The following is a 26,376-nucleotide window of genomic DNA, read 5'->3' on the forward strand; positions in this document are numbered from 1 at the left end:
CAATATAGGGGGGTTCTGCGCTGTGGATGAGGGATACAATATAGGGGGGCGCTGCACTGTGGATGAGGGATACAATATAGGGGGCGCTGTGCTGTGGATGAGGGATACAATATAGGGGGCGCTGCACTGTGGATGAGGGATACAATATAGGGGAGCGCTGCACTGTGGATGAGGGATACAATATAGGGGGGCGCTGCACTGTGGATGAGGGATACAATATAGGGGGGCGCTGTGCTGTGGATGAGAGATACAATGTAGGTGGGGGGGCGCTGTGGATGAGGGATACAATATAGGGGGCGCTGCACTGTGGATGAGGGATACAATGTAGGGCGGCGCTGTGCTGTGAATGAGGGATACAATATAGGGGGCGCTGCGCTGTGGATGTGGGATACAATATCGGGGGCGCTGTGCTGTGGATGAGGGATACAATATAGGGGGGCGCTGTGCTGTGGATGAGGGATACAATATAGGGGGCGCTGCACTGTGGATGAGGGATACAATATAGGGGAGCGCTGCACTGTGGATGAGGGATACAATATAGGGGGGCGCTGCACTGTGGATGAGGGATACAATATAGGGGGGCGCTGTGCTGTGGATGAGAGATACAATGTAGGTGGGGGGGCGCTGTGGATGAGGGATACAATATAGGGGGCGCTGCGCTGTGGATGATGGATACAATATAGGGGGGCGCTGCACTGTGGATGAGGGATACAATATAGGGGGGCGCTGTGCTGTGGATGAGAGATACAATGTAGGTGGGGGGGCGCTGTGGATGAGGGATACAATATAGGGGGCGCTGCGCTGTGGATGAGGGATACAATATAGGGGGGCGCTGTGCTGTGGATGAGGGATACAATATAGGAGGGCGCTGCGCTGTGGATGAGGGATACAATATAGGGGGGCGCTGCACTGTGGATGAGGGATACAATATAGGGGGGCGCTGTGGATGAGGGATACAATATAGGGGGCGCTGCGCTGTGGATGAGGGATACAATATAGGGGGCGCTGCGCTGTGGATGAGGGATACAATATAGGGGGGCGCTGTGCTGTGGATGAGGGATACAATATAGGGGGCGCTGCACTGTGGATGAGGGATACAATATAGGGGGCGCTGCACTGTGGATGAGGGATACAATATAGGGGGCGCTGCGCTGTGGATGAGGGATACATTATAGGGGGGTGCTGCACTGTGGATGAGGGATACAATATAGGGGGGCGCCGCGCTGTGGATGAGGGATACAATGTAGGGGGGCGCTGCGCTGTGGATGAGGGATACAATATAGGGGGCGCTGTGCTGTGGAGGGCTTTGTGGATGAAGGTAACGAGTTTAAATTGAATTCTGTATGTAACGGGCAGCCAGTGCAGTGACCGGCACAGGACAGAGGCGTCCGAGGAGCGGCTGGACAGGAAGATGAGCCTGGCTGCCGCATTCAGGATGGATTGGAGGGGTAGAGTCTGGTGCAGGGGAGGCCGATCAGCAGCGGGGTGTAATAATCGAGCCGTGAGTGGATGAGGGCGACAGTGAGCGTTTTTAGCGTGTCTACAGTGAGAAAAGAGCGGATTCTTGCGATGTTCTTGAGGTGCAGCTGACATGTTCGGGCCAGAGATTGGATGTAGGGGGTAAAGGAGAGATTGGAGTCGAATATGACCCCAAGGCAGCGGGCGTGTTGTCTGGGAGTTATGGTGCCACACACTGAGATGGAGATGTCAGGAGGAGGTCGGTTAGTGGAGGGTGGAAATACCAGTAAGTCAGTTTTAGAGAGGTTTACTTTTAGGTAGAGAGGACATGGTGTTAGAGACAGCGGACAGACAGTCGGTGATGTTTTGGAGGACCGATGCAGAGATGTCACGGGAAAAGGGGTATAGCTGGGGGTCATCAGCATAGAGGGGGTATTGGAGGCCAAATCTCCTGATGGTTTGTCCAATAGGGGCTGTGTAGATAGAGAAAAGAAGGGGGCCGAGGACCGAGCCCTGGGGGACCCCAACAGCAAGGGGAAGAGGAGGAGGCCGAGGACAGAGCCCTGGGGGACCCCAACAGCAAGGGGAAGAGGAGGAGGCCGAGGACAGAGCCCTGGGGGACCCCAACAGCAAGGGGAAGAGGAGGGGAGGTAGAGCCAGCAAAGGAGACACTGAAGTAGCGGTCAGATAGGTAGGAAGAGAACCAGGAGAGAGCGGTGTCCTTTAGGCTGATGGAGCGAAGCATACTGAGGAGGAGTTTATGGTCAACAGTGTCAATGCTGCGGAGAGGTCGAGGAGGATCAGTAGGGAGTAATCACCCCTCGATTTGGCTGTCAGTAGGTCATTGGATACCCTTGTAAAGGCAGTTTCTGTCGAGTGTTGGGGTCGAAAGCCAGACTGTAGGGGGTCGAGGAGAGAGTGCTCTGATAGGTAGCTTACAAGGCGGGAGTAAACCAGCCGTTCTAGTAGTTTGGAGATGAAGGGGAGGTTTGAGATGGGTCGGTAGTTGGCAGCTTCAGTCGCGTCACAGGTCGGCTTCTTTAGCAGTGGGGATATGACGGCGTGTTTGAAAGAAGAGGGAAAGATGCCAGAGGTCAGAGAGAGGTTGAATATAGTGGTGAGATGGGAGATGACCACTGGGGAGAAGGAACGGAGGAGGTGTGAGGGGAGAGGGTCGCTAGCGCAGGTGGTGGGGCGAGCAGAGAAGAGCAGTCTGGAGACTTCTTCCTCTGTTGCTGGTCTGAGTACAGACAGTGAGCAGGAGCTAGATGCAGTGCTGACAAGACTAGGGTCAGGGCTAGTCTGGGGTTGGGAAGTTATTTCCTGACGGATGTCGTCTATTTTCTTTTTGAAGTAAGCAGCCAGCTCTACAGCACTGAGATCCGTCACTGGGGGCTGCGGTTTAGGGCTGAGAAGGGAGTGAAAAGTATCAAAGAGCTGTTTAGGGTTGTGCGATAGTGAGGAGACGAGAGAGGTAAAGTAGACTTGTTTGGCGCGGTGGAGGGCGAGGTTGTAGGTTCTGAGCATGAATTTGTAGTGGAGGAAGTCTGCGGACGTTTGCGATTTCCTCCACAGCCGTTCAGCACTTCTAGAGCACCGCCGGATGAAGCGCGTTTGAGGTGTGAGCCAGGGTTGCCGTGGTCTACATCGGATGGCTCGGGTCCTGGGGGGCGCCGCTTCATCCAATGCATGTTTGAGAGCGGTGTTGTAGTGATCGGCAGCCAGGTTGGGGCAGGAGAGGAGAGAGATAGGGGACAGAGAGGACTGTAGGGACTCAGCAAAATCTTGGGTGTGTATGGCCTCAAAGTTCCTATAGGTACGGTAGGTAGGTGGGTGTGGAGAGATGTTAGGGAGCATGACAGAGAAAGAGAGGATGTTATGGTCCGAGAGCGGGAGAGGGGAGTTAGTGAGGTTGGAAGCAGAGCAGAGACGGAGGAAGACCAGATCCAGAGTATTGCCATCCCTGTGAGTGGGAGAGACCGAGGGAGGAGGTGAGAGAAAGAAGCTTAGAGGCAGATGGGGAGTTGGGGTCATTAGTGGGGATGTTAAAATCACCTAAGATGAGGGTTGGAATTTCACAGGATAGGAAGTGGGGGAGCCAGGCGGCAAAGTGGTCCAAAAACAGGCGAGCAGCACCTGGGGGGCGATAGATGACTGCTACTCACATGGACAGCGGATGGAAAAGCTGTAGCATATGTACCTCAAATGATGGAAAAGTGAGTGAGGGTACAGGGGGGATGACCTGGTAGGTATTTCGGGGAGAGAAGAGCACCTACTCCTCCGCCACGCCTGTCATCTTGTCTCGGGGTATGGGAGAACTGCAGGCCATTGTAGGACAGTGCAGCAGGGGAGGCCGTGTCAGACTGCTGGATCCACGTTTCTGTGAGAGCGAGCAGATTAAAAGATTGGGCAGTTAAATAGTCGTGGATGGTGGGGAGTTTATTACATGCTGACTGGCAATTCCAGAGGGCACATTTAAAGGAGTCAGGGGAGGCTATGCATGGGCTAGCAGTTGGGCTTGGGGATTTTATTAGTGAGCCCGGTAGGGGGTAATAGCTGGGAGCAGTGGAGGGTGGGCCAGGATTGGGAGAGATATCCCCAGCAGCTAGTAGCAGCAAAATAGCAAGCGTGAGCAGATGGTTAGGAGATTTATGAGGACGACTGTTATGGTTGTTAGTGGCATTAGGGGGTTTGAGGCTAAGCAAGAAGGTAAAGAGTGCATGCGAGCTGTGCATAGGCGAGGACAGGAGAGAGGGGCTAATGTGTATAGAGTGCATGCGAGCTGCGTATGGGTGAGGACAGGAGAGAGGGGCTAATGTGAATAGAGTGCCCCAGAGGTTGGCACTTGGAAGAAGTTCTGAGACTGAGAGCAAGAATGATAACAGAGGTGACAGCATTAGCGATAGCTTTTAAGTGTAAAGCATTAGGGCAGAGTTTGTGGCCTACCTGTCTCCTACCTTGTTTAACTGCCATGATGGAACTGTATCATACTTTCTCCAGCTCATACTTTAATACAGCTCATATTCGCGTGGCATGTAAGCTTACACTGATATTATATTGAAAGTTTAAGGTACGACTAGGAAACAGCTGGGAGTGGCTAATCAGGTTCCAATTGACTAGCCAGCTGACTTTAGCATTGCAAACCTAATGACCAAAAGGGGGGGGGGGGGGAGTGACATTTATTGCTCTCCTTAGATAAGGAAAGCATCTCAGCAAGGATGGGTGAAAGATGCCAGTAAATTGGTTATTTGTTTAGGATGACTTAGTCCCAGTTCCCGGAAGGTTCCGGCAGCAGTACAGAGTCTCTGGCTGTAGTAACATGTCAGTGCTGGCAGTCCGGCCCCCCATGACACCGCTGCATTGGGGACATTATTGGTGTGGAGATGAAGGATGTAAAGCTGATTGGTGGCCAGCAGAGGTCAGTATTGTGCCCAGCGAGGGCCCCGCCCCTCAGCCCCCTGTAATGGGACGGAGTAAGCTGCTGGGCTTTGGGGGTATTAACCCTGTAGTGGCTCACCTGACCTCTCTGGTGATGTGTGAGACCGCCGGGAGGGGATTGTAAGTGAGGAATAACCTCGTCCACAGAGCCCAGTCTGGTGTTCAGTATTCCGTATAGTAGCCCCTGTTATGTACGATGGTCTCATCATGTGTGAGACCGCCGGGAGGGGATTGTAAGTGAGGAATAACCTCGTCCGCAGAGCCCAGTCTGGTGTTCAGTATTCCGTATAGTAGCCCCTGTTATGTACGATGGTCCCATAATGTGTGAGACCGCCGGGAGGGGATTGTAAGTGAGGAATAACCTCGTCCGGCAGAGTCCAGTCTGGTGTTCAGTATTCCGTATAGTAGCCCCTGTTATGTACGATGGTCTCATCATGTGTGAGACCCCCGGGAGGGGATTGTAAGTGAGGGATAACCTCGTCCGCAGAGCCCAGTCTGGTGTTCAGTATTCCGTATAGTAGCCCCTGTTATGTACGATGGTCCCATAATGTGTGAGACCGCCGGGAGGGGATTGTAAGTGAGGAATAACCTCGTCCGGCAGAGTCCAGTCTGGTGTTCAGTATTCCGTATAGTAGCCCCTGTTATGTACGATGGTCTCATCATGTATGAGACCGCCGGGAGGGGATTGTAAGTGAGGAATAACCTCGTCCGCAGAGCCCAGTCTGGTGTTCAGTATTCTGTATAGTAGCCCCTGTTATGTACGATGGTCTCATCATGTGTGAGACCGCCGGGAGGGGATTGTAAGTGAGGAATAACCTCGTCCGGCAGAGTCCAGTCTGGTGTTCAGTATTCCGTATAGTAGCCCCTGTTATGTACGATGGTCTCATCATGTGTGAGACCGCCGGGAGGACTCAGGGGATTGTAAGTGAGGAATAACCTCGTCCGCAGAGCCCAGTCTGGTGTTCAGTATTCCGTATAGTAGCCCCTGTTATGTACGATGGTCTCATCATGTGTGAGACCGCCGGGAGGGGATTGTAAGTGAGGAATAACCTCGTCCGCAGAGCCCAGTCTGGTGTTCAGTATTCTGTATAGTAGCCCCTGTTATGTACGATGGTCTCATCATGTGTGAGACCGCCGGGAGGGGATTGTAAGTGAGGAATAACCTCGTCCGCAGAGTCCAGTCTGGTGTTCAGTATTCTGTATAGTAGCCCCTGTTATGTACGATGGTCTCATGTGTGAGACCGCCGGGAGGGGATTGTAAGTGAGGAATAACCTCGTCCGCAGAGCCCAGTCTGGTGTTCAGTATTCCGTATAGTAGCCCCTGTTATGTACGATGGTCTCACCATGTATGAGACCGCCGGGGGGACTCAGGGGATTGTAAGTGAGGAATAACCTCGTCCGGCAGAGTCCAGTCTGGTGTTCAGTATTCTGTATAGTAGCCCCTGTTATGTACGATGGTCTCATCATGTGTGAGACCGCCGGGAGGACTCAGGGGATTGTAAGTGAGGAATAACCTCGTCCGGCAGAGTCCAGTCTGGTGTTCAGTATTCCGTATAGTAGCCCCTGTTATGTACGATGGTCTCATCATGTGTGAGACCGCCGGGAGGGGATTGTAAGTGAGGAATAACCTCGCCCGCAGAGTCCAGTCTGGTGTTCAGTATTCCGTATAGTAGCCCCTGTTATGTATGATGGTCTCATCATGTGTGAGACCGCCGGGAGGGGATTGTAAGTGAGGAATAACCTCGTCCGCAGAGCCCAGTCTGGTGTTCAGTATTCTGTATAGTAGCCCCTGTTATGTATGATGGTCTCATCATGTGTGAGACCGCCGGGAGGGGATTGTAAGTGAGGAATAACCTCGTCCGCAGAGCCCAGTCTGGTGTTCAGTATTCTGTATAGTAGCCCCTGTTATGTACGATGGTCTCATCATGTGTGAGACCGCCGGGAGGGGATTGTAAGTGAGGAATAACCTCGCCCGCAGAGTCCAGTCTGGTGTTCAGTATTCTGTATAGTAGCCCCTGTTATGTACGATGGTCTCATCATGTGTGAGACCGCCGGGAGGGGATTGTAAGTGAGGAATAACCTCGCCCGCAGAGTCCAGTCTGGTGTTCAGTATTCCGTATAGTAGCCCCTGTTATGTATGATGGTCTCATCATGTGTGAGACCGCCGGGAGGGGATTGTAAGTGAGGAATAACCTCGCCCGCAGAGTCCAGTCTGGTGTTCAGTATTCTGTATAGTAGCCCCTGTTATGTATGATGGTCTCATCATGTGTGAGACCGCCGGGAGCGGATTGTAAGTGAGGAATAACCTCGTCCGCAGAGCCCAGTCTGGTGTTCAGTATTCTGTATAGTAGCCCCCGTTATGTACGATGGTCTCATCATGTGTGAGACCGCCGGGAGGGGATTGTAAGTGAGGAATAACCTCGTCCATCAGAGTCCAGTCTGGTGTTCAGTATTCCGTATAGTAGCCCCTGTTATGTACGATGGTCTCATCATGTGTGAGACCGCCGGGAGGACTCAGGGGATTGTAAGTGAGGAATAACCTCGTCCGCAGAGTCCAGTCTGGTGTTTAGTATTCCGTATAGTGGCCCCTGTTATGTACTATGGTCTCATCATGTGTGAGACCGTCGGGAGGGGATTGTAAGTGAGGAATAACCTCGTCCGGCAGAGTCCAGTCTGGTGTTCAGTATTCTGTATAGTAGCCCCTGTTATGTACGATGGTCTCATCATGTGTGAGACCGCCGGGAGGGGATTGTAAGTGAGGAATAACCTCGTCCGCAGAGTCCAGTCTGGTGTTCAGTATTCTGTATAGTAGCCCCTGTTATGTACGATGGTCTCATCATGTGTGAGACCGCCGGGAGGACTCAGGGGATTGTAAGTGAGGAATAACCTCGTCCGGCAGAGCCCAGTCATGTGTTCAGTATTCTCTATAGTAGGCCCTGCTATGTACGATGGTCTCATCATGTGTGAGACCGCCGGGAGGGGATTGTAAGTGAGGAATAACCTCGTCCGGCAGAGTCCAGTCTGGTGTTCAGTATTCCGTATAGTAGCCCCTGTTATGTACGATGGTCTCATCATGTGTGAGACCGCCGGGAGGGGATTGTAAGTGAGGAATAACCTCGTCCGGCAGAGCCCAGTCTGGTGTTCAGTATTCTGTATAGTAGCCTCTGTTATGTACGATGGTCTCATCATGTGTGAGACCGCCGGGGGGACTCAGGGGATTGTAAGTGAGGAATAACCTCGTCCGGCAGAGTCCAGTCTGGGCTTCAGTATTCTGTATAATAGCCTCCGTTATGTACGATGGTCTCATCATGTGTGAGACCGCCGGGAGGACTCAGGGGATTGTAAGTGAGGAATAACCTCGTCCGCAGAGTCCAGTCTGGTGTTCAGTATTCCGTATAGTAGCCCCTGTTATGTACGATGGTCTCATCATGTGTGAGACCGCCGGGAGGACTCAGGGGATTGTAAGTGAGGAATAACCTCGTCCGCAGAGCCCAGTCTGGTGTTCAGTATTCTGTATTGTAGCCCCTGTTATGTACGATGGTCCCATCATGTGTGAGACCGCCGGGAGGGGATTGTAAGTGAGGAATAACCTCGTCCGCAGAGCCCAGTCTGGTGTTCAGTATTCTGTATTGTAGCCCCTGTTATGTACGATGGTCCCATCATGTGTGAGACCGCCGGGAGGACTCAGGGGATTGTAAGTGAGGAATAACCTCGTCCGCAGAGTCCAGTCTGGTGTTCAGTATTCCGTATAGTAGCCCCTGTTATGTACGATGGTCTCATCATGTGTGAGACCGCCGGGAGGGGATTGTAAGTGAGGAATAACCTCGTCCGCAGAGTCCAGTCTGGTGTTCAGTATTCTGTATAGTAGCCCCTGTTATGTATGATGGTCTCATCATGTGTGAGACCGCCGGGAGGGGATTGTAAGTGAGGAATAACCTCGTCCGCAGAGTCCAGTCTGGTGTTCAGTATTCCGTATAGTAGCCCCTGTTATGTACGATGGTCTCATCATGTGTGAGACCGCCGGGAGGACTCAGGGGATTGTAAGTGAGGAATAACCTCGTCCGGCAGAGCCCAGTCTGGTGTTCAGTATTCCGTATAGTAGCCCCTGTTATGTACGATGGTCTCATCATGTGTGAGACCGCTGGGAGGGGATTGTAAGTGAGGAATAACCTCGTCCGCAGAGTCCAGTCTGGTGTTCAGTATTCCGTATAGTAGCCCCTGTTATGTATGATGGTCTCATCATGTGTGAGACCGCTGCGAGGGGATTGTAAGTGAGGAATAACCTCGTCCGCAGAGTCCAGTCTGGTGTTCAGTATTCCGTATAGTAGCCCCTGTTATGTACGATGGTCTCATCATGTGTGAGACCGCCGGGAGGACTCAGGGGATTGTAAGTGAGGAATAACCTCGTCCGCAGAGCCCAGTCTGGTGTTCAGTATTCTGTATAGTAGCCCCTGTTATGTATGATGGTCTCATCATGTGTGAGACCGCCGGGAGGGGATTGTAAGTGAGGAATAACCTCGTCCGCAGAGCCCAGTCTGGTGTTCAGTATTCTGTATAGTAGCCCCCGTTATGTACGATGGTCTCATCATGTGTGAGACCGCCGGGAGGGGATTGTAAGTGAGGAATAACCTCGTCCATCAGAGTCCAGTCTGGTGTTCAGTATTCCGTATAGTAGCCCCTGTTATGTACGATGGTCTCATCATGTGTGAGACCGCCGGGAGGGGATTGTAAGTGAGGAATAACCTCGTCCATCAGAGCCCAGTCTGGTGTTCAGTATTCCGTATAGTAGCCCCTGTTATGTACGATGGTCTCATCATGTGTGAGACCGCCGGGAGGGGATTGTAAGTGAGGAATAACCTCGTCCGGCAGAGTCCAGTCTGGTGTTCAGTATTCCGTATAGTAGCCCCTGTTATGTACGATGGTCTCATCATGTGTGAGACCGCCGGGAGGACTCAGGGGATTGTAAGTGAGGAATAACCTCGTCCGCAGAGTCCAGTCTGGTGTTCAGTATTCCGTATAGTGGCCCCTGTTATGTACTATGGTCTCATCATGTGTGAGACCGTCGGGAGGGGATTGTAAGTGAGGAATAACCTCGTCCGGCAGAGCCCAGTCTGGTGTTCAGTATTCCGTACAGTAGCCCCTGTTATGTACGATGGTCTCATCATGTGTGAGACCGCCGGGAGGACTCAGGGGATTGTAAGTGATGAATAACCTCATCCGCAGAGCCCAGTCTGGTGTTCAGTATTCCGTATAGTAGCCCCGTTATGTATGATGGTCTCATCATGTGTGAGACCGCCGGGAGGGGATTGTAAGTGAGGAATAACCTCGTCCGCAGAGCCCAGTCTGGTGTTCAGTATTCCGTATAGTAGCCCCTGTTATGTACGATGGTCTCATCATGTGTGAGACCGCCGGGAGGGGATTGTAAGTGAGGAATAACCTCGTCCGCAGAGTCCAGTCTGGTGTTCAGTATTCTGTATAGTAGCCCCTGTTATGTACGATGGTCTCATCATGTGTGAGACCGCCGGGAGGGGATTGTAAGTGAGGAATAACCTCGTCCGCAGAGTCCAGTCTGGTGTTCAGTATTCCGTATAGTAGCCCCTGTTATGTGCGATGGTCTCATCATGTGTGAGACCGCCGGGAGGGGATTGTAAGTGAGGGATAACCTCGTCCGCAGAGCCCGGTCTGGTGTTCAGTATTCCGTATAGTAGCCCCTGTTATGTACGATGGTCTCATCATGTGTGAGACCGCCGGGAGGGGATTGTAAGTGAGGAATAACCTCGTCCGCAGAGCCCAGTCTGGTGTTCAGTATTCTGTATAGTAGCCCCTGTTATGTACGATGGTCTCATCATGTGTGAGACCGCCGGGAGGGGATTGTAAGTGAGGAATAACCTCGTCCGGCAGAGTCCAGTCTGGTGTTCAGTATTCTGTATAGTAGCCCCTGTTATGTACGATGGTCTCATCATGTGTGAGACCGCTGGGAGGGGATTGTAGGTGAGGAATAACCTCGTCCGTCAGAGCCCAGTCTGGTGTTCAGTATTCCGTATAGTAGCCCCTTGTTATGTACGATGATCTTATCATGTGTGCGAACGCCGTTGGGGGCAAGGAGCTGCCCTGCCGTGTCCCATGGGATCTAGTGAAGGGGCTGGCGATGGCGCCGGCGGCATAGATCTGTGCTGCGGGGCAGTATATATAGGGCCATTATGGATGTGAGTCACCGGCCCCCAACCACAGATAGTCTGTTGGCTAATACACTACCGTTCAAAAGTTTGGGGTCACCCAAACAATTTTGTGTTTTCCATGAAAAGTCCCACTTATTCACCACCATGCGTTGTGAAATGAATAGACAATAGAGCCAAGACATTGACAAGGTTAGAAATAATGATTTGTATTTGAAATAACATTGTTTTTACATCAAACTTTGCTTTCGTCAAAGAATCCTCCTTTTGCAGCAATTCCAGCATTGCACACCTTTGACATTCTAGCTGTTAATTTGTTGAGGTAAGCTTGTGAAATTGCACCCCACGCTTCTAGAAGCATCTCCCACAAGTTGGATTGGTTGGATGGGCACTTCTGGCGTACCATACGGTCAAGCTGCTCCCACAACAGCTCAATGGGGTTCAGATCTGGTGACTGCGCTGGCCACTCCATTACCGATAGAATACCAGCTGCCTGCTTCTGCTGTAAATAGTTCTTGCACAATTTGGAGGTGTGTTTAAGGTCATTGTCCTGTTGTAGGATGAAATTGGTTCCAATCAAGCGCTGTCCACTGGGTATGGCATGGCGTTGCCAAATGGAGTGATAGCCTTCCTTATTCAGAATCCCTTTTACCCTGTACAAATCTCCCACCTTACCAGCACCAAAGCAACCCCAGACCATCACATTACCTCCACCATGCTTAACAGATGGCGTCAGGCATTCTTCCAGCATCTTTTCATTTGTTCTGCGTCTCACAAACGTTCTTCTTTGTGATCCAAACACCTCAAACTTGGATTCATCCGTCCACAACACTTTTTTCCAGTCTTCCTCTGTCCAATGTCTGTGTTCTTTTGCCCATCTTAATCTTTTTCTTTTATTGGCCAGTCTCAGATATGGCTTTTTCTTTGCCACTCTGCCCTGAAGCCCAAAATCCCGCAGCCGCCTCTTCACTGTAGATGTTGACACTGGTGTTTTGCGGGTACTATTTAATGAAGATGCCAGTTGGGTACCTGTGAGGCGTCTGTTTCTCAAACTAGAGACTCTAATGTGCTTATCTTCTTGCTTAGTTGTGCAACGCGGCCTCCCACTTCTTTTTCTACTCTGGTTAGAGCCTGTTTGTGCTGTCCTCTGAAGGGAGTAGTACACACCGTTGTAGGAAATCTTCAATTTCTTAGCAATTTCTCGCATGGAATAGCCTTCATTTCTAAGAACAAGAATAGACTGTCGAGTTTCAGATGAAAGTTCTCTTTTTCTGGCCATTTTGAGCGTTTAATTGACCCCACAAATGTGATGCTCCAGAAACTCAATCTGCTCACAGGAAGGTCAGTTTTGTAGCTTCTGTAACGAGCTAGACTGTTTTCAGATGTGTGAACATGATTGCACAAGGGTTTTCTAATCATCAATTAGCCTTCTGAGCCAATGAGCAAACACATTGTACCATTAGAACACTGGAGTGATAGTTGCTGGAAATGGGCCTCTATACACCTTTGTAGATATTGCACAAAAAACCAGGCATTTGCAGCTAGAATAGTCATTTACCACATTAGCAATGTATAGAGTGCATTTGTTTAAAGTTAGGACTAGTTTAAAGTTATCTTCATTGAAAAGTACAGTGCTTTTCCTTCAAAAATAAGGACATTTCAATGTGATCCCAAACTTTTGAACGGTAGTGTATGTCCCCATATATGTTTAGATCTGTATATAACCGGGATATAGGTCTTCCATCAGCTGGATAGTCAGGACTTCTGCCAGACTTAGGCCATGGGATAAGTGCCCTCAGCATCTCCGGGGGGACATAACCTTTTGTCATCGTTTCGTTGAACCCCTTGGTGAAGTATGAAGCTCGGGTGATTTTGTGGGCTTTCTAATAGTCCCCTATAAGACCATCTTCTCCCGGGATTTGTTTATCTTTAGGGAATTAATGCAGTTGAGTACTTCAGTCATACTAAATGGTTGTGATGGCGTCCAATTCCTCTGGGCTCGGTGAAGGAAGCTGCACATAAAAGGGGTTACATGGTTCTGTGTAGTGGAATCGTCATTGGCTCGGTTATACAATGATTTATAATAGTCCGCCAGTGTATCCACAATTCCTTGTTGTCTTCGGGGTCCTTAATAAATGGAGTGTGAGATCTGGTTGTACGGGCCGTAACTTGTCTTGTAATAGGGCACTTGGGTTGTTGCCCTGCCAATAGTAGGTCCTTTCCCATTTTCCCAAGACCAGGTTGTGTTCGTGAGCCATTCTTGGAGCGGCTGGTGGACAGCGGACATTTCTTCAGTTCTTTCTGGAGAATAAGAAGACTTATCAAGTCTGGTTTAAAGTCTGGATGGTAGTGACAATAGTAAGGTGGTTCTGTGTTATCATATGAGGCCTGTTTTATGAGATGGCCTTCCACAACTGCCTTATGGGTGCACCATAGAGTAGAGTCAGACTCCTCCCCATTGTCATGAAGCTCAGAATAGTCTGGTGACATTGTTAGTGAATGAGGGGCATACTTCGGGGGTTTTAGGATATAGTTCTTCAGACTTTACTAGTTGGGTGGTGGAGTTGTTACTGAATCAGCAGTTCTGGGCGGTCCGACAGCATCGTGATATCCATAGTAGTAGAAATGACCCCACTAATAAGACCCCTATTCACCAGCATAGTTCTGGGTAGTCCGACCGTGTCGTGATCCTTATAGTAGTAGAAATTACCCCACTAATAAGACCCCTATTCACCAGCATAGTTCTGGGTGGTCCGACCGCGTCGTGATGCCTATAGTAGTAGAAATGACCCCCAAAATAAGACCCCTATTGACCAGCATAGTTCTGGGTGGTCCGACCATGTTGTGGTGCCTGTAGTAGTAGAAATGACCCTACTAATAAGACCCCTATTCACCAGCATAGTTCTGGGTGGTCCGACTGCGTCGTGATGCCTATACAGTAGTAGAAATGACCCCACTAATAAGACCCCTATTGATCAGCATAGTTCTGGGTGGTCCGACCATGTTGTGGTGCCTGTAGTAGTAGAAATGACCCTACTAATAAGACCCCTATTCACCAGCATAGTTGTGGGTGGTCCGACCATGTTGTGGTGCCTGTAGTAGTAGAAATGACCCTACTAATAAGACTCCTATTCACCAGCATAGTTCTGGGTGGTCCGACCATGTTGTGGTGCCTATAGTAGTAGAAATGACCCCACTAATAAGACCCCTATTCAGCAGCATAGTTCTGGGTGGTCCGACCATGTTGTGGTGCCTATAGTAGTAGAAATGACCCCATTAATAGGACCCCTATTCATCAGCATAGCTCTGGGTGGTCTGACCATGTTGTGGTGCCTATAGTAGTAGAAATGACCCCACTAATAAGACCCCTATTCATCAGCATAGTTCTGGGTGGTCCGACCATGTTGTGGTGCCTGTAGTAGTAGAAATGACCCCACTAATAAGACCCCTATTGACCAGCATAGTTCTGGGTGGTCCGACCATGTTGTGGTGCCTATAGTAGTAGAAATGACCCCACTAATAAGACCCCTATTCATCAGCATAGTTCTGGGTGGTCCGACCATGTTGTGGTGCCTGTAGTAGTAGAAATGACCCTACTAATAAGACCCCTATTCACCAGCATAGTTCTGGGTGGTCCGACCATGTTGTGGTGCCTATAGTAGTAGAAATGACCCCAGTAATAAGACCCCTATTCATCAGCATAGTTCTGGGTGGTCCGACCATGTTGTGGTGCCTATAGTAGTAGAAATGACCCCAGTAATAAGACCCCTATTCATCAGCATAGTTCTGGGTGGTCCGACCGCGTCGTGGTGCCTATAGTAGTAGAAATGACCCCACTAATAAGACCTGTATTTGCCAGCATGGAATCTATTCTGCTCTACATCTCATCAGGGGTTGTAAATGTCAAACAGGTCATGAGTGTGGGTGTGTCCATACAAGCCCAGAGTGCTTTGTTAAAGTCACCCACCCAAACTATAGAGCCTCCCTTATATTGGTTAATTATGGCCGGGACCCTCTTAACACATCTGTGTTGTCTATACTTCGGGCATATATCGCCACTATGGTGAAGCGGGCACTAATGGTGCGCCCATCGTCGTCAGTAATGTCCTTCTCCGGGGGGAATGCTGCGGTATATTTACACTCCGCCTCTCTTTTGTGTTGCCGGCAGATCTGCGGGGATTGTTTATGGTGTAATCTATGTGTATCCCCTCTAAGGGTTTCCTGAACACACAACATGGCGTCTTCTCAAATGGAGAAATCCTCTGGGAAAACTCCTTATAAATGTCCTGAGTATGCTGCAGTATATATAATGCCGTCCGGACCTCCTAACCGTCAGTGGGGTCTGTCTGGTGCCGTTCCAGTTTGGCGCGTGCTGCGTCTGTCAGTGGGGTCTGTCCTGCGCCGTTCTAGTCATTTCGATCTGCGTCTGTCGGTTCCAGCAGTTTAGTAGTTCAGGTCAGAAGCTGTGAGGAGGATTCTGCTGCCCGATGTCCTACAAACATCCCAACCCACTCGGACATTGCAGACCTCTAGATTGGGCTCTATAACACTGTGAAAAGCAGCTCTGAACTTGGAGGAGAGTCAGCATGGTGGTTGCTGCCAACTTCTCTCTGCCTGGGTCGGCTATCAGTCCAACTGGTCCGGGTGAGGAGAACCGTGTCGCGATTTTGTGTTGCCTGTAGTTTGCGCTTCATAAAACACATTCCCTTTAATATCTCCTTAAAGGGGTATTCCCATGACTTGCTTCACAACCGCTGTTTCTTCCAGGTTGCTGCTGAGCAGAACATGTGACAGCTGCAGCCAATCACTGACCACAGCACTGACCTTTTTATATCCAGTAATTGGCTGCAGCAGTCACATGTTAGCAGCAACCAGGGAGGACACAGCGGTTGTGAAGCAATTTTAAGTGATAGAAAAACGCTTATAAATGTTTCCTTATTATTTCCAGTTAGTTTATGATGTTTTTGTGTTTTTCCATTGTTTCACATTCTTTCCCTTCAGGTCCCTACATGATTGATTCATCAGAGATGGAGAAGGACAGAAACAAGATGGCAGAAAGTGTATTAAATCTCACCCTAGAGATACTCTTCCAGCTTACTGGGGAGGTGAGAGAGTCTGATGATGTCACTGGAGAGGGGAGAGAGTCTGATGACGTCACTGGAGAGGGGAGAGAGTCTGATGACGTCACTGGAGAGGGGAGAGAGTCTGATGACGTCACTGGAGAGGGGAGAGAGTCTGATGACGTCGCTGGAGAGGGGAGAGAGTCTGATGACGTCGCCGGAGAGGGGAGAGAGTCTGATGACGTCGCCGGAGAGGGGAGAGAGTCTGGTGACGTCGCCGGAGAGGGGAGAGAGTCTGGTGACGTCGCCGGAGAGGGGAGAGAGTCTGGTGACGTCGCCGGAGAGGGGAGAGAGTCTGGTGACGTCGCCGGAGAGGGGAGAGAGTCTGGTGACGTCGCCGGAGAGGGGAGAGAGTCTGGTGACGTCGCCGGAGAGGGGAGAGAGTCTGGTGACGTCGCCGGAGAGGGGAGAGAGTCTGGTGACGTCGCCGGAGAGGGGAGAGAGTCTGGTGACGTCGCCGGAGAGGGGAGAGAGTCTGGTGACGTCGCCGGAGAGGGGAGAGAGTCTGGTGACGTCGCCGGAGAGGGGAGAGAGTCTGATGACGTCGCCGGAGAGGGGAGAGAGTCTGATGACGTCGCCGGAGAGGGGAGAGAGTCTGATGACGTCGCCGGAGAGGGGAGAGAGTCTGATGACGTCGCCGGAGAGGGGAGAGAGTCTGATGACGTCGCCGGAGAGGGGAGAGAGTCTGATGACGTCGCCGGAGAGGGGAGAGAGTCTGATGACGTCGCCGGAGAGGGGAGAGAGTCTGATGACGTCGCCGGAGAGGGGAGAGAGTCTGATGACGTCGCCGGAGAGGGGAGAGAGTCTGATGACGTCGCCGGAGAGGGGAGAGAGTCTGATGACGTCGCCGGAGAGGGGAGAGAGTCTGATGACGTCGCCGGAGAGGGGAGAGAGTCTGATGACGTCGCCGGAGAGGGGAGAGAGTCTGATGACGTCGCCGGAGAGGGGAGAGAGTCTGATGACGTCGCCGGAGAGGGGAGAGAGTCTGATGACGTCGCCGGAGAGGGGAGAGAGTCTGATGACGTCGCCGGAGAGGGGAGAGAGTCTGATGACGTCGCCGCAGAGGGGAGAGAGTCTGATGACGTCGCCGCAGAGGGGAGAGAGTCTGATGACGTCGCCGCAGAGGGGAGAGAGTCTGATGACGTCGCCGCAGAGGGGAGAGAGTCTGATGACGTCGCCGCAGAGGGGAGAGAGTCTGATGACGTCGCCGCAGAGGGGAGAGAGTCTGATGACGTCGCCGCAGAGGGGAGAGAGTCTGATGACGTCGCCGGAGAGGGGAGAGAGTCTGATGACGTCGCCGGAGAGGGGAGAGAGTCTGATGACGTCGCCGGAGAGGGGAGAGAGTCTGATGACGTCGCCGGAGAGGGGAGAGAGTCTGATGACGTCGCCGGAGAGGGGAGAGAGTCTGATGACGTCGCCGGAGAGGGGAGAGAGTCTGATGACGTCGCCGGAGAGGGGAGAGAGTCTGATGACGTCGCCGGAGAGGGGAGAGAGTCTGATGACGTCGCCGGAGAGGGGAGAGAGTCTGATGACGTCGCCGGAGAGGGGAGAGAGTCTGATGACGTCGCCGGAGAGGGGAGAGAGTCTGATGACGTCGCCGGAGAGGGGAGAGAGTCTGATGACGTCGCCGGAGAGGGGAGAGAGTCTGATGACGTCGCCGGAGAGGGGAGAGAGTCTGATGACGTCGCCGGAGAGGGGAGAGAGTCTGATGACGTCGCCGGAGAGGGGAGAGAGTCTGATGACGTCGCCGGAGAGGGGAGAGAGTCTGATGACGTCGCCGGAGAGGGGAGAGAGTCTGATGACGTCGCCGGAGAGGGGAGAGAGTCTGATGACGTCGCCGGAGAGGGGAGAGAGTCTGATGACGTCGCCGGAGAGGGGAGAGAGTCTGATGACGTCGCCGGAGAGGGGAGAGAGTCTGATGACGTCGCCGGAGAGGGGAGAGAGTCTGATGACGTCGCCGGAGAGGGGAGAGAGTCTGATGACGTCGCCGGAGAGGGGAGAGAGTCTGATGACGTCGCCGGAGAGGGGAGAGAGTCTGATGACGTCGCCGGAGAGGGGAGAGAGTCTGATGACGTCGCCGGAGAGGGGAGAGAGTCTGATGACGTCGCCGGAGAGGGGAGAGAGTCTGAAGACGTCGCCGGAGAGGGGAGAGAGTCTGAAGACGTCGCCGGAGAGGGGAGAGAGTCTGAAGACGTCGCCGGAGAGGGGAGAGAGTCTGAAGACGTCGCCGGAGAGGGGAGAGAGTCTGAAGACGTCGCCGGAGAGGGGAGAGAGTCTGAAGACGTCGCCGGAGAGGGGAGAGAGTCTGAAGACGTCGCCGGAGAGGGGAGAGAGTCTGAAGACGTCGCCGGAGAGGGGAGAGAGTCTGAAGACGTCGCCGGAGAGGGGAGAGAGTCTGAAGACGTCGCCGGAGAGGGGAGAGAGTCTGAAGACGTCGCCGGAGAGGGGAGAGCGTCTGATGACGTCGCCGGAGAGGGGAGAGCGTCTGATGACGTCGCCGGAGAGGGGAGAGCGTCTGATGACGTCGCCGGAGAGGGGAGAGCGTCTGATGACGTCGCCGGAGAGGGGAGAGCGTCTGATGACGTCGCCGGAGAGGGGAGAGCGTCTGATGACGTCGCCGGAGAGGGGAGAGCGTCTGATGACGTCGCCGGAGAGGGGAGAGCGTCTGATGACGTCGCCGGAGAGGGGAGAGCGTCTGATGACGTCGCCGGAGAGGGGAGAGCGTCTGATGACGTCGCCGGAGAGGGGAGAGCGTCTGATGACGTCGCCGGAGAGGGGAGAGCGTCTGATGACGTCGCCGGAGAGGGGAGAGCGTCTGATGACGTCGCCGGAGAGGGGAGAGCGTCTGATGACGTCGCCGGAGAGGGGAGAGCGTCTGATGACGTCGCCGGAGAGGGGAGAGCGTCTGATGACGTCGCCGGAGAGGGGAGAGCGTCTGATGACGTCGCCGGAGAGGGGAGAGCGTCTGATGACGTCGCCGGAGAGGGGAGAGCGTCTGATGACGTCGCCGGAGAGGGGAGAGCGTCTGATGACGTCGCCGGAGAGGGGAGAGCGTCTGATGACGTCGCCGGAGAGGGGAGAGCGTCTGATGACGTCGCCGGAGAGGGGAGAGCGTCTGATGACGTCGCCGGAGAGGGGAGAGCGTCTGATGACGATGTCGCCGGACAGGGGAGAGCGTGTGATGACGATGTCGCCGGACAGGGGAGAGCGTGTGATGACGATGTCGCCGGACAGGGGAGAGCGTGTGATGACGATGTCGCCGGACAGGGGAGAGCGTGTGATGACGATGTCGCCGGACAGGAGAGAGCGTGTGATGACGATGTCGCCGGACAGGGGAGAGAGTGTGATGACGATGCCGCCGCAGAGAGGGGAGAGAGTGTGATGATGATGCCGCCGCGGAGAGTGGAGAGAGTGTGATGATGTCACACTACATCTTTCTTATCTATGGAGATAACAGATGATGTCACTGGAGAGGTGATGGACTCTGGTAATGTCTGTAATGATATTTATTAATGTCTCCCCATATCCAGGATTACACAGTAGTGAAGAAGACCTCTAGTGATGGCTGTCGGACCCCTGTGTGTGATGGATGGAGAAGACCCAATAGGCCAATCCCGGGGCCCCCACCTCACCCACCGATACATGAGAACATCAATGTACAGAAGATCCTAGAGCTCACCCAGAAGATGACGGAGCTGCTGACCGGAGAGGTGACGCTGCGGGGAATGTGGGGGACATTATACAGTACCAGGAGGGTCTGGGTGATGACTGTATATTGTGTTGTCAGGTTCCTATAAGGTGTCAGGATGTCACCGTCTATTTCTCCATGGAGGAGTGGGAGTATATAGGAGGACACTGGGATCTGTACAAGGACGTCATGATGGAGGACCACCGGCCGCTCACATCACCAGGTAATAGAGGTATTTAGTAGGATTGTAGCAGGGGGGGAGTGGGGCATGTGCCACTGGAGCTACAAGGGAGGAGGTGGGGAGGCAGCCGGGCAGAAAACTGTGCTAGTTGGATTAGTGGAGCCGCTCACTACAAAAGGGGCTCTGTCAGTAAAATAAAAACATATATATATACTCCCCCGCATCCCGGTAGAGTGTAACCTGTGAAAAGAAGAGGGGAAAAAAAGACTAACTCTCCTAATCCCGCTGTTGTTCTTCCCTCCGTTGTTCAGGTGCCGCGTGAGGGGTCCTCTTCTAGCGGCTCCTGCGTGCGCATGCGTGCTCCCGCCGCCCTGGCCGCATCTAACCTCTGCCGTCCTCGGAGAGTTGACGGCAAGTGCACATGCGCCCCGAAAAGGGGGACACATGCGCACTCGACGTCGGCTCTCCGAGGACGGCAGAGGATAGATGCGGCCAGGCCAATCAGTGGGTGACGTGTGACTTGTGACGCACCGACCACTGACCCGGGTGGCAGTACTTGCCACTCGGCATAGTCGGAGACGGGGTGGAAGCTGGACGTTTGCCAGCCTCTGCCCTGCGGCCCCGTACAGCACAGATGAGGATGTTGTGTTTTTGTTTTCTGACAGAACCCTTTTAAAGTCAGTGTGTAAACAGAAAATCAGCAATACACATTCACGAACTGCTGATATGTAAGCATCCCTGCGGTACAGTGACACTAGTCAGCGACTGCATGGTGGACGGATACTGTATAAAACAGTAGCAAGACAATGTGCCTCACCTCCATGTGTATATACTGAGGAGAATCTACCTCACCTCTATGTGTGTATATACTGAGGAGAATCTACCTCACCTCTATGTGTATATACTGAGGAGAATCTACCCCACCTCTATGTGTATATACTGAGGAGAATCTACTTCACCTCTGTGTATATACTGAGGAGAATCTACCTCACCTCTATTTGTATATACTGAGGAGAATCTACCTGCCCTCTATGTGTATATACTGAGGAGAATCTACCTCCCCTCTATGTGTATATACTGAGGAGAATCTACCTCACCTCTATGTGTATATACTGAGGAGAATCTACCTCACCTCTATGTGTATATACTGAGGAGAATCTACCTCACCTATATGTGTATATACTGAGGAGAATGTACCTCACCTCTATGTGTATATACTGAGGAGAATCTACCTCACCTCCATGTGTATATACTGAGGAGAATCTACCTCACCTCTATGTGTGTATATACTGAGGAGAATCTACCTCACCTCTATGTGTATATACTGAGGAGAATCTACCTCACCTATATGTGTATATACTGAGGAGAATCTACCTCACCCCTATGTGTATATACTGAGGAGAATCTACCTCACCTCTATGTGTATATACTGAGGAGAATCTACCTCATCTCCATGTGTATATACTAAGGAGAATCTACCTCACCTCTATGTGTATATACTTAGGAGAATCTACCTCACCCCTATGTATATATATACTGAGGAGAATCTACCTCCCCTCTATGTGTATATACTGAGGAGAATCTACCTCACCTCTATGTGTATATACTGAGGAGAATCTACCTCACCTCTATGTGTATATACTGAGGAGAATCTACCTCACCTATATGTGTATATACTGAGGAGAATGTACCTCACCTCTATGTGTATATACTGAGGAGAATCTACCTCACCTCCATGTGTATATACTGAGGAGAATCTACCTCACCTCTATGTGTGTATATACTGAGGAGAATCTACCTCACCTCTATGTGTATATACTGAGGAGAATCTACCTCACCTATATGTGTATATACTGAGGAGAATCTACCTCACCCCTATGTGTATATACTGAGGAGAATCTACCTCACCTCTATGTGTATATACTGAGGAGAATCTACCTCATCTCCATGTGTATATACTAAGGAGAATCTACCTCACCTCTATGTGTATATACTTAGGAGAATCTACCTCACCCCTATGTATATATATACTGAGGAGAATCTACCTCCCCTCTATGTGTATATACTGAGGAGAATCTACCTCACCTCTATGTGTGTATATACTGAGGAGAATCTACCTCACCTCTATGTGTATATACTGAGGAGAATCTACCTCACCTCTATGTGTGTATATACTGAGGAGAATCTACCTCACCTCTATGTGTGTATATACTGAGGAGAATCTACCTCGCCTCTATGTGTATATACTGAGGAGAATCTACCTCACCTCTATGTGTATATACTGAGGAGAATCTACCTCACCTCTATGTGTATATACTTAGGAGAATCTACCTCACCCCTATGTATATATACTAAGGAGAATCTACCTCCCCTCTATGTGTATATACTGAGGAGAATCTACCTCACCTCTATGTGTGTATATACTGAGGAGAATCTACCTCACCTCTATGTGTATATACTGAGGAGAATCTACCTCACCTCTATGTGTATATACTGAGGAGAATCTACCTCACCTCTATGTGTATATACTGAGGAGAATCTACCTCACCTCTATGTGTATATACTGAGGAGAATCTACCTCACCTCTATGTGTATATACTGAGGAGAATCTACCTCACCTCTATGTGTATATACTGAGGAGAATCTACCTCACCTCTGTGTATATACTGAGGAGAATCTACCTCACCTCCATGTGTATATACTGAGGAGAATCTACCTCACCTCCATGTGTATATACTGAGGAGAATCTACCTCACCTCTATGTGTGTATATACTGAGGAGAATCTACCTCACCTCTATGTGTATATACTGAGGAGAATCTACCTCACCTCTATGTGTATATACTGAGGAGAATCTACCTCACCTCTATGTGTATATACTGAGGAGAATCTACCTCACCTCTATGTGTATATACTGAGGAGAATCTACCTCACCTCTATGTGTATATACTGAGGAGAATCTACCTCACCTCTATGTGTATATACTGAGGAGAATCTACCTCACCTCCATGTGTATATACTGAGGAGAATCTACCTCACCTCTATGTGTGTATATACTGAGGAGAATCTACCTCACCTCTATGTGTATATACTGAGGAGAATCTACCTCACCTCTATGTGTATATACTGAGGAGAATCTACCTCACCTCTATGTGTATATACTGAGGAGAATCTACCTCACCTCTATGTGTATATACTGAGGAGAATCTACCTCACCTCTATGTGTATATACTGAGGAGAATCTACCTCACCTATATGTGTATATACTGAGGAGAATCTACCTCACCCCTATGTGTATATACTGAGGAGAATCTACCTCACCTCTATGTGTATATACTGAGGAGAATCTACCTCATCTCCATGTGTATATACTAAGGAGAATCTACCTCACCTCTATGTGTATATACTTAGGAGAATCTACCTCACCCCTATGTATATATATACTGAGGAGAATCTACCTCCCTTCTATGTGTATATACTGAGGAGAATCTACCTCACCTCTATGTGTGTATATACTGAGGAGAATCTACCTCACCTCTATGTGTGTATATACTGAGGAGAATCTACCTCACCTCTATGTGTATATACTGAGGAGAATCTACCTCACCTCTATGTGTATATACTGAGGAGAATCTACCTCACCTCCATGTGTATATACTAAGGAGAATCTACCTCACCTCTATGTGTATATACTTAGGAGAATCTACCTCACCCCTATGTATATATACTAAGGAGAATCTACCTCCCCTCTATGTGTATATACTGAGGAGAATCTACCTCACCTCTATGTGTGTATATACTGAGGAGAATCTACCTCACCTCTATGTGTATATACTGAGGAGAATCTACCTCACCTCTATGTGTATATACTGAGGAGAATCTACCTCACCTCTATGTGTATATACTGAGGAGAATCTACCTCACCTCTATGTGTATATACTGAGGAGAATCTACCTCCCCTCTATGTGTATATACTGAGGAGAATCTACCTCCCTTCTATGTGTATATACTGAGGAGAATCTACCTCACCTCTATGTGTATATATGGAGGAGAATCTACCTCACCTCCATGTGTATATACTGAGGAGAATCTACCTCACCTCTATGTGTATATACTGAGGAGAATCTACCTCACCTCTATGTGTATATACTGAGGAGAATCCACCTCACCTCTATGTGTATATACTGAGGAGAATCTACCTCACCTCTGTGTGTATATATACTGAGGAGAATCCACCTCCCCTCTCTGTGTATATACTGAGGAGAATCTACCTCACCTCTATGTGTATATACTGAGGAGAATCTAACTTCCCTCTATGTGTATATACTGAGGAGAATCTACCTCATCTCTATGTGTATATACTGAGGAGAATCTCCCTCACCTCTGTGTATATACTGAGGAGAATCTAACTTCCCTCTATGTGTATATACTGAGGAGAATCTACCTCACCTCTATGTGTATATACTGAGGAGAATCTACCTCACCTCTATGTGTATATACTGAGGAGAATCTACCTCACCTCTCTGTGTATATACTGAGGAGAATCTACCTCACCTCTCTGTGTGTATATACTGAGGAGAATCTACCTGCCCTCTATGTGTATATACTGAGGAGAATCTACCTCACCTCTATGTGTATATACTGAGGAGAATCTACCTCACCTCTATGTGTATATACTGAGGAGAATCTACTTCACCTCTATGTGTATATACTGAGGAGAATCTACTTCACCTCTATGTGTATATACTGAGGAGAATCTACCTCACCTCTATGTGTATATACTGAGGAGAATCTACCTCACCTCTATGTGTATATACTGAGGAGAATCTACCTCACCTCTATGTGTATATACTGAGGAGAATCTACCTCACCTCTATGTGTATATACTGAGGAGAATGTACCTCACCTCTATGTGTATATACTGAGGAGAATCTACCTCCCCTCTAGGTGTATATACTTAGGAGAATCTACCTCCCCTCTAGGTGTATATACTTAGGAGAATCTACCTCACCTCTATGTGTGTATATACTGAGGGGAATCAACCTCACCTCTGTGTGTATATACTGAGGAGAATCTCCCTCACCTCTATGTGTGTATATACTAAGGAGAATCTAGCTCACCTCTGTGTGTATATACTGAGGAGAATCTACCTCCCCTCTATGTGTATATACTGAGGGGAATCTGCCTCACCTCTTTGTGTATATACTGAGGAGAATCTACCTCACCTCTGTGTGTATATACTGAGGAGAATCTACCTCCCCTCTATGTGTACATACTGAGGAGAATCTACCTCACAGCTATGTGTATATACTGAGGAGAATCTACCTCCCCTCTATGTGTATATACCGAGGAGAATCTACCTCACCTCTATGTGTATATACTGAGGAGAACCTGCCTCACCTCTATGTGTATATACTGAGGAGAATCTACCTCCCCTCTATGTGTATATACTGAGGAGAATCTACCTCCCCTCTATGTGTATATACTGAGGAGAATCTACCTCACCTCTATGTGTATATACTGAGGAGAATCTACCTCACCTCTGTGTGTATATATACTGAAGAGAATCTACCTCCCCTCCAGGTGTATATACTGAGGAGAATCCACCTCCCCTCTCTGTGTATATACTGAGGAGAATCTACCTCACCTCTATGTGTATATACTGAGGAGAATCTAACTTCCCTCTATGTGTATATACTGAGGAGAATCTACCTCATCTCTATGTGTATATACTGAGGAGAATCTCCCTCACCTCTATGTGTATATACTGAGGAGAATCTAACTTCCCTCTATGTGTATATACTGAGGAGAATCTACCTCACCTCTATGTGTATATACTGAGGAGAATCTACCTTCCCTCTATGTGTATATTCTGAGGAGAATCTACCTTCCCTCTATGTGTATATTCTGAGGAGAATCTCCCTCACCTCTATGTGTATATACTGAGGAGAATCTACCTCCCCTCTATGTGTGTATACTGAGGAGAATCTACCTCCCCTCTGTGTATATACTGAGGAGAATCTACCTCACCTCTATATGTATATACTGAGGAGAATCTACCTCACCTCTCTGTGTATATACTGAGGAGAATCTACCTCACCTCTCTGTGTGTATATACTGAGGAGAATCTACCTGCCCTCTATGTGTATATACTGAGGAGAATCTACCTCCCCTCTATGTGTATATACTGAGGAGAATCTACCTCACCTCTATGTGTATATACTGAGGAGAATCTACTTCACCTCTATGTGTATATACTGAGGAGAATCTACCTCACCTCTATGTGTATATACTGAGGAGAATCTACCTCACCCCT

At 50.1% G+C, this 26,376-nt stretch overlaps 1 protein-coding gene across 4 annotated transcripts in view; it reads left to right on the top strand.

Moving 5' to 3' along the window:
* The window catches only part of LOC136627259 (oocyte zinc finger protein XlCOF7.1-like), an 80,366-nt gene that overhangs the window by 15,386 nt on the left and 38,604 nt on the right, over positions 1 to 26,376 (top strand). For 3 of the 4 annotated variants that reach the window (XM_066602194.1, XM_066602197.1, XM_066602198.1), the window contains exons 2-4: positions 16,074 to 16,177; positions 19,723 to 19,902; positions 19,980 to 20,103. In XM_066602194.1, the coding sequence (XP_066458291.1) occupies positions 16,082 to 16,177; positions 19,723 to 19,902; positions 19,980 to 20,103 (400 nt within the window). In that variant the 5' untranslated portion in view covers positions 16,074 to 16,081. Of the gene's footprint in view, positions 1 to 4,740; positions 4,877 to 16,073; positions 16,178 to 19,722; positions 19,903 to 19,979; positions 20,104 to 26,376 lie in introns of those variants that run through there. The other variant, XM_066602195.1, reaches the window with a different exon arrangement.

The sequence above is a fragment of the Eleutherodactylus coqui genome, chromosome 5, assembly GCF_035609145.1.
Source record: "Eleutherodactylus coqui strain aEleCoq1 chromosome 5, aEleCoq1.hap1, whole genome shotgun sequence".
Lineage (NCBI taxonomy): Eukaryota > Metazoa > Chordata > Amphibia > Anura > Eleutherodactylidae > Eleutherodactylus > Eleutherodactylus coqui.